This window comes from Astatotilapia calliptera, chromosome 17, assembly GCF_900246225.1.
Source record: "Astatotilapia calliptera chromosome 17, fAstCal1.2, whole genome shotgun sequence".
NCBI classification, from domain to species: domain Eukaryota; kingdom Metazoa; phylum Chordata; class Actinopteri; order Cichliformes; family Cichlidae; genus Astatotilapia; species Astatotilapia calliptera.
The window spans coordinates 38,248,805-38,257,832 of NC_039318.1; the positions used below are offsets into that span (position 1 = coordinate 38,248,805).

General features: G+C 47.8%; 1 protein-coding gene across 2 annotated transcripts in view; it reads left to right on the forward strand.

Annotated features, from left to right (window-relative positions):
* dennd1b (DENN/MADD domain containing 1B) overlaps positions 1-8,931 on the forward strand; it is a 92,766-nt gene extending 83,835 nt beyond the window's left edge. For both annotated transcript variants that reach the window (XM_026147432.1, XM_026147433.1), the window contains 3 exons: positions 4,088-4,173; positions 4,495-4,717; positions 4,940-8,931. In XM_026147432.1, coding sequence (XP_026003217.1) covers positions 4,088-4,173; positions 4,495-4,717; positions 4,940-5,779 — 1,149 coding nt within the window. In that variant the 3' untranslated portion in view covers positions 5,780-8,931. The remainder of the gene's footprint in view (positions 1-4,087; positions 4,174-4,494; positions 4,718-4,939) is intronic.
* The last annotated feature ends 97 nt before the right edge of the window (positions 8,932-9,028 follow it).

The following is a 9,028-nucleotide window of genomic DNA, read 5'->3' on the forward strand; positions in this document are numbered from 1 at the left end:
TGAGTGTGTGTGTGTGTGTGTGTGTGTGTGTGTGTGTGTGTGTGTGTGTGTGTGTGTGTGTGTGTGTGTGTGTGTGTGTGTGTGTGTGCTTCATGTGGCACTGTGCTCCAAACATCTGTGAATAGAAACTATGTCTGTACCTCATCCCTTTAGTATGTGAGGCTGTATCTGAGTGCTGTGCACAAACATGCATTTATCAGTTCGCCTCAGGTTGGAGGCAACTGAATGACAGCTGTTAGGCGTGCAGAGGAGAGCAGAGGTCGGGACAGCGTTATGGGCAATGACAGCCAGCAGGCTTGTGGCCGGGCTCAGCCCCCGGGCTGTGGACTCTTCACCTGGTGAAGCAGGAGAAGTGCCAGCTCAGAGTTGAAGGGAAACAGGAAGCTAGCACAGATGTAAAACAGGAACAAAGTCTGCAGGATACTTGAGTGTGTGCGTGCGACGATGAAAGGCTGTCATTTGTCTCCGAGATCAAACGTGTTTTTACTGATATGTGTTTTAAAGACATTATTACCTTTATGTTCTGTGTAAATGAAGATGCTTTAACGGGGACAGCACACAGACCCGTCTGGGTAAAGTGGTTGGATCTGAAAGTGTCACAGCTCAATAATCTAAATTTTAAATGTGACTCTGAGTGGAGAATAGGTTTGTTATACTCATCATAAGATTAACGCTGCGCATTAGTAGCAGCAGTTTGGATGTGTTAGCGTACAGTTGCTCTGTGTGCTTCCCTGGTATCTGCATGCATGTGCAGTCTCCTCTCCACTTAGTTTCTAAGGTCTTCAGAGACCCGCCGGCTTCCTGGCTGAAACCAAAGTGCCATCTCCTGGAAGCTTCAAAGTACTGCATCGCACCCACTGAAGGACACCTGGTGATTTTTCTTTTTTTAACCTGAGGTGTTCGGTTTGACAGAATGAGCATAATGCACATTTCGTCTTCTTTTATACGGCTCCTGGTTTGAGTGAAAAGGAAGCTTTCAGCAACAGCCAGTTGGACAGAGGAGCAGTGGATCGCTCCTCAAACGCCGCTTTTTTTCTCCTCTCCCTTTTTCGAGTGAGCGGCTCTTAAACAGGCAGACACTTGGCCGTACTTCTGCAAAGGCTTTGCTTCTCCCCGAGGTTTGTTTGCATTTACTGGAATCTCTTTACATACACTGCCAAGCTGTGAGATTAGTGCCCGCTCTGAAATACCATATGAAATGTATAATGTTCAACCAGCTATTAAAGCCCACTAGCGTTTGGCCCTGTCACAGAGAGTTGTTCTGTATAACTGGTCATGCAGGGAAGGAAAGCGGAGGAGAGACCAACTTTGTCCAAACACAGCTTGTCAGAAGCACGGTGGCGACCTTTTCCCCGACTGAAGAAATGAATCGAATCTGAGTTTTTCTTCTTTACGTGTCTTTGCTCGATGTAATCTTAGCTTGTTTATAGCCGCCATGTTTACAATTGCAGTTCAGTTCCAGTAGTAATGCATTTAAAAAGTCCATAAAATCCGCCGATCCTTGTTTTTAATTCGACAAACCCCCGAGAGTTTTTTAAAATAACCTGTTTTTATTATTTTCGCGACTTCTGCTTGTCGTGGTGAGGAGGAAGGAACGGAGAGCCCGACAGATGGAAACGGTGACATCTGTCACTGACAGCCGAGTGATGGAGGGAAGGAAATGAAAGACGGGAGGCGTGGAGCGAGAATCGCTTTTTCATTTTCGCCTTTCAGCTTCCCATTAGCCGACAGCGAGAAGCTAATGAAGGAGCGGTATGATAATGTGCTGTTCTCCTGCTCGGTGCTCTCCTCTGTCCTGTCAGGCCTGTGGCGATGTGGGACGGTGACAGAGCTGTCGCAGCTGTAACAGCAGACCTGTTTGCACTGGTTAGGAATATCTCATCGTGCATGTCTCTGTATTTATATTTTATTTGCTGTTGTTCACATCGACGTGCAGCCAATCTCATTTCTGAGCTCCGATTTTAACCGCTGCTCTTGGTTGTGACAGCTCCGCAGAGCCGGTAATCAAGTAACTACCAAATGCACACTTTGATTTATGACGGCGGTTAAATGAACTCAGTATGCTGGCCGTTAAAGAAACGAAGAAGAAGAAGAAGAAGAAGAAGTGATAAAGCGACCCCTGCTCTTTTATTGTGAAACGCCTCGTTGTTGTAAATAGTTTGGTCTTTCCTGTTGCTCTGAGGGTCACAGTGAAGAGAGGGAATGACAAATTGATAAAGCCGTGAAGTGACGTCCCATCTATTTACTGCTCCCTGCGGTACTTCCTGTTGTGTAGACAGAGCTGTAACCGAGATCAGAGGGCCGGGCGTCGTGACCTGTGTCCGGTCGCTTTAATAAACACCTACACGCAGAGAGAGGAGCTGCGTTCATAAAGGATATAGAACATGCGTCTGTAGTGTTTAAGAAAGTATTTTTGTGTCCGAAGCCGACGCTCCGCGAGTGTCTCACAGGTGCATCTCTCGCTCTGCTGGCGTGCTTTGCTGGCTGGCGTGCCGGCCTGGCCCCAGATTTACTGCCCTGACACAGGAATCCATTAAAAGCTGTTTAGGGATCCCAGGCCTGAGCCCCTCTGAAATCTCTTTCATTATAGCTCCAAGCTACCATAGAAGGGGAGCGGCTCGGCCAATCAGCAGTGCCACCACATGTGTTTGTGTTTAGCCCGATGGCTGAGAGGCTTAAGTGGCTACTGCACACATCTCCTCGGCTGACTTTTATGGAGAAAATGGCACTTTAACTCTTTGTGTTTCTTTTTTTTTTTTTTTTTGTAATAGTGTGCATGCGTGTGTGTGTGTGCATGCGTGTGTGTGTGTGCACGCACGTGCGTGCACACGTGCGTGCACACAGGCCCTAAATGAGGCCAGCGCAGCCACACGTTACATTCCGCCTGTCTGGCTGGCACCGCGTCAGCTAATCAAGACCGGCTTGCTTCACCGTTCCAATACTGACCCCCTCCAAACTGCCCCCGCCCCTCAAACACACACTCGCACACCATTCCCATCATTCTTTGGGGCTTTGAGGAATCCTGCCTCACCTCTACATTTCCTTCCTTCCCGTTTTCACTCGTTTACCTTCCTCTCTCGCTCTTTGTTCTGGCGTTTGAGTCACGGTGCACGATCACAATCATCCTCAGAGTTCCTTCCCGACACTCTGATCACTTTTGAGGCTGAACAACATCTTTTTTTTCTGGGTGACGGCCTTTGATAACGCAGCTTACGTTAGTTTAAAGAGAAACGTGCAGAGAGGTGGAGCCTAAAAGTGGTATTAAAAAGCAGAGAAAACATCGCTGTAACCCACTGCGGCGGTGCTGTAACTGCACCCACGGGCGCTTAAAGACAACACAGATATTGTTAAAGAAAGCTAAATGAGCAAAATGTAAAGAGTGTGAATTAGAAAGCGTGAGATGAGTTAACATCAGGGAACATGAACGCAGTGAGAGGAACATGTGCATCTTAGTGGAAGGCATGTTAATAAGTGGCCCGGGGCAGATTTGGGCTCCCACGGGGAGAGTCCTGCCCCTGCGCTGTAAAGCTTCTGTCTCTTCCCTAACCCGCCCATTAAACACGGTACACAGGTGGCTTATTAAACCACCGTGTCAGACGACCGCAGTGCGCTCAGATCATTCACCACGCTGCAGTGTCAAATGCACTGGTGCCATAATGCAAGTTATTGGTGTAGCTGGCCGTATCTTGACTCTCCGGCACCTTTTACTTCATGTTTAATGCTGAGTTTGATAAAACACTGCAGGGGATCTTAAAGATTTTTATCCCCAGACCCAAATTTGACAAATTTAGTCTCCACCCTGAGGACGCGGGCTCGTTAAAACAGGCTATTAGTCCCGTCTTATGGGGACCCACCAGACACGCACTCTTTTTTTCTTCTTCTTTCTGTCGAATCCCAAGTCGTACTTTTATGAAAAGCTCAGCAGAACGCCGTACTCTGTCTGGACTCGTGTTTATCAGCAGTCTTGTATTATTTACTGAGAAGCTGAGACACCCCCCCCAAACCCCTCGGGTCCATTTTTATTGTTTTATCTCGTTATTTTTTTCTTTCTAACTACATCCTCCTGCCTTTTTATTCTCATTAACAGCATAACTTCAGCAAGTCTCCCATGAGCATGGGCCCTCGAGAGCTGGGCTATGGGCTTGATGATGAGGAGCTGGACAATGCAAGCAAGTGAGTGAAGCCATTTTCAGTTTTGGATCGATATGTCAAGATATGACAACTTGGGGTGATGGATTCAAAAGTTGGTTATGTGCAGAAGTGCTTTTGTCCTCCTTTTTTCTTTTTCCCTCATGGCGACACTGCCCCCTAGTGGACACACTGGGCAGGAGCACGTTGATGGAATTGTGATGTCATTTGTATGATGTTGAGCAGCATATTGCATTTGACCCTCTCATAAAAACGTGGTTATCTTGTGAAAAATGATCTCTTGGACGCGCGTGCAGACAGATGAAGGGGTAATCGGACGTTTCGCTCTTTTTCCTCCAAACGCAGGGTCTCCTCAGAGGACAGCGGCGACGTGCCGTCCTACAACGAGGACAGCGATGACTCGTACTCCCTCGATCTGGACATCGACTCCTCTCAGTCGGGCCAGATGAACCTTCTGGAAGAAATCCTGGATTCTCTGACGACCACGACGATGGACCAAGGAAGACTCAGTGCCGCCAAGAGTCTGGACTTCTTCTTGTCCGTGGATGATTTAGACTACAAAGCCCCGGTACGCAGGAAAATGTAGAGTAGGACGAGTCTCGTTTTACAGGAAATAGAAATGCTTTCTGCGTCTGCTTTCACCTTTTTATTTGCTAAGTTGTGAATAAATCCAACATATCTAAAGACGGCTTCATTCTGACTTGAGGTCAAAGGTCATCATATGCATTAGTCAATAAAGAATAACAGCGAGGGTGAACATGTGGTGACTCTCCTGCCTCTTGTTTGCCAGACCAAGCCCACGCCCTGCAGCGAGTCCAGACCTGCAGATGAGAGCAGCTGTAGTGGAGGCGGCGATCAAGGCGGGTGGAATACGGGTCAGGATGACACTGTGGTCCACGGGAAACACCTTCCACCGTCCCCACGCAGGCAGCCCACCAAGAGCAGCCTGAAGATGTCAAAAAAATCCGCAGCAGTCCCTGCGGCGCCCGCTGCTAGCCCACCAGCCCAGAGCGCCGACGTCTCAGTGCCGAATCCTCATCAGTCCGACCCCGACCCGCTGCCTACAGCGTGGAAACCGGGAGATTGTTTCTCTTACTCGCCAACGCTGTCCCATCGAGTCGCACCTCTGCGGTCGTCCCCCACTCTCGCACAAACCTACAGTTCCTCAGCATCCGCGTCTGACCCAAGCTGCTCTCCTGCACCGGGGGTGCGGGCGCGGACCATCTCGGACCCTCAAAGCGGCTCGGAGCCTCAGCAGGCCAAGAACCAGACTGCCTCGACCTACGTGCTCAGGAGGAAGGTCATGTCCAAGGAGACGACGAGGCAGTACCAGCAGAAGGCCCTCCAGAGGCGGGAGAGCAAAGAGGGCATGGGGAGCCCGTCGAGGACCAGCCATTCAGCCGTGCAGGTCCCCTGGGAGAAGGAGATGTCCAAAGAGGGGCTCCTCGGGCTCGGCCTGTGTTTGGGTCAGGGTAAAGGCTCGGGGGCCCCCGCGGCGCAGGATCAAGGTCTCCTGGAGGAGATCGACTCCACGTGTTGCCTCGGCGCGGTCCTCCACACCAGCCTGCAGCTCTCGCAAGTTAACAACAGTCACCACCAGGTGCAGGGCAAAGCTGCAGACGACTCCTGAGTCTGTAAAACGCAGCAGGTTTACTCTTCTTTTACGACTAGCAGCTATCTGCAACAAAACTATTCTTTTTCCCTTTGTTTTTAATCTCGACACTCGGCTCCGAGCATACGTCCAAACCTGCCAACACAAACAAAAAGCCACCGAGTGAGGAGCAGGAAGAGGACGTGGTGCGCCGCAGAGATCTCCCTCTATGAGCCGTCTGCATATTTTAAACTCAAACCTGATTTATAGCGATTGGAAAAAAACAAATCAACTAAACGTCGTCGGCTCTTTCCTCTGGAATCGGATGCAAGTGCAGCGTCTCGTGAACTGTGATCCAAAACCACAGACCACAGCCGAACTGTTACCATCCTCGTTTAACCTGCTTCACCAGTTCATGACTTGTTTAAAAAAGTACAACTGCAAACAAAAGTTACTTCAGCAGACGGAGATTTTCAGTATTTCTTTCTAATGATCTTTAATAACGTTTTGTGTCGTCTAGTATTTTTCACATGTTCACCCCAAACGATGCACTAAACGCATTTTCGATAAAGTCGCGGCTGACGGAGGAGTTTGGAAAAGCCTCCGGAGCGTGTCAGGAGTAAGAAGGGACGCTGCGTCGCTCCAAACATTTCACATGATGAATTTGCACATGTGGATTAACAGCTGATGATTCCTACCAGGTACTAAAGTCTTTAGCAAAAAAGCAGGTGAGGCGGGCCTTTTGACTCGCCGTACGCTGCGTGACATGTCTGCCTTACACGGACATGTGATTTCTTTTTTAAACTCTGGTGTCTTAATCTACAGATGCCACAGCAGGTACTTTGTAATCAGAATCACTGTCGATTTAATAGAATAATGAATGATACATGATGTGCTTTAAGCTGCTGTCAGTCGCGTCCACAGTGATGTCCAAATCTCCTCAGGACACTTTGTTTTCTCCACACTGAAGAGACCCCAGTCAAAGGTCAAAGCCAGTATCCCTGCTCCAGGCTTCTCCCCCATCACGACTCTCACTTTGACCTTAAAATTACGGCCAGTTGTTGCCGATTTCATGACGTTTTATGCGGGTGAATAAAGGTGAACTTTCTAGGAGGTGCTCTATATTTTTACGATGAACAAATCCCCTGAAAAGACCAAAACTATCAGGCTTTGTGCGTCTCGCCACTATCACACTCCTGTGTTCAGTCTTTGGCTGGTTTTTGGTCTTTTCACAGTATTTGCTGACGTGTCTTTCTTCGCCTTTCTCACACGAGGGAATAACGGTCTGTGCGTGGGTCGGAGTCACGCTGCACTATAATGCAGCGGTTGATGATTGTACTGTAATGAAGCAATATAGTTCTCAGAGTAGCCACATGGATGTAATGTGCACAGAGTCTGAAGCATTCCTGTAACAGACTCTCCTGTGGAGAGAAACGCCGCGTCCAGCCCTCGCGGCTTCCCGTCATTCACCGCGTCACCGCAAACCCAGAGAGAAGCAGAGCGCTTTTCTTCTTCTTTTCGGGAATATTACATTTATGGTTCGTTGTTCTTATGATTTATGCCAGACGCCAGTCGGTGTGGCAGTTTAATAGCAGCCATTTCTCCACTTTCTGAGTGCTGCTCTGCGTTAACGATTTGCTCATAAAATCACTGGCGTGCTTCTAAAAGCCCAAGAATCGGTTAGCGAATCCAAAACGGAGGAAAAAACCAAAACAGACTCCAGAAGCGTTTGTGTGCTGCCCTCTGTGCTCTGTAAACATTAAGAAAATACTTCTGTACTATGCAAACATGCCAAATACTAAAGTTTCTCTGAGAGTGATTCGATTTCACTTGAGTATAAAGTCACGATTGGACTGCTTTCTGCCCCCGAACGAATAAACAACCACATTTAAAGAGAAAGCTGGTCCGTGTGCTGTGCCTTACGCAGGTACGCTGTAGGAAGCTGGGCTGTGCGTGTTTCTGACCACCGCCCGGACCTGAGAAACGAACCTGACACGAACTCGCGTTGTTTTGGTTGGTCGTTGGGTTTCGGCTGCGCTCAGCTGGTTCCACTCAGTGTTTTTAGGGTTTCTTTGCTGCGGTGGTCGCTGGGAATCTCCCCGCTCGTGTTTAAGAGAAGATCTCGGGGTTACTTTATCCTTTTGTAAATGAGGTACTTTTCCTTTGGTTGTTAGCGGATTCCTTATGTTGTGTGTGCTCTTTTTTTTTAAATAAAAAACTTGTGCTGAGCTTATTCTGTATTTAAAAAAAGAACAATTCTCAGAGGAGTTGATTTCATAATGAAAAAATTATTTTCAGCTGAATAGACGTATTTTTGCTGGCTTGAGTATATTTTACATGGATAATATATGATCGGTGTTGTATCTTGTAAAAACAAATTCTATCTAATATTTGAATGTTTTAGATTTTATTTTTGGAGGAAAAAAGAGATATGGACAAATGTCCCATGTAGCCGTTCACATTCAGATGGACGTACTGACGCCTGCTCGTACACAGTAAACACGGCTGTGGCCGCGTGGACGCGCTGCTTGTGCTTTCTGTTGCTTTCATTTCGGTATTTCGCGCCTCCATCGTCATCAAACAGAATGGTGGACGCGAACATCCGGTCTCGTATGTTACGTCGCGTGTTGGAGTGAAATGTAACATTTCATGTAAAATGTAACAAACAAAACTAGCTACTGTAAATCTAACGGCGGAGGGGTGAGAGGGAATATTCGAGTGTCCAGCTGCTGTTGTGAAGATCATTTGAGAAGCTTTACACTAAAACAAAGAACCCCGAGCGTGTCTGACTCTGTAAACGGGACTCGGGTTGTCCTGAAAGCGTGTATTTGCAGTGAGTGGGAGGTGGTGGATTATGTAGCATCTTTTACTGAGTGTGGGTTCATGCACAGGTTCTTCTTTACAAAGATGACGATGTCACGACTTTTACACTGAATGTTACAGTCGGCAATTAAATATATATATATTCCCCCCTCCCCCTGTCTCGGAATCGTGATGACGATCAGCTCTTCGATAATGCATTTATTGATTTTCCCGATACTGTGCACACTTGCATGTTCCCACTGCAGAGGAAACAACTGTCTTAAGTAACTGAGGTCAGTCTAATGTGCTATTGATGAGTAACCTGGTACAACTGCACACCATGTATGCACTGTGAACTGAAATAAATGATACTGTTTGATGCTTCTGCATCTCCCGACTCCTGACGCTTTGTGCTCACGTGGACAGAATCAGTATTTGATGGTGGATACAAACCACACGGGGACTTCCTGTGGCGTGGGTCCGTTT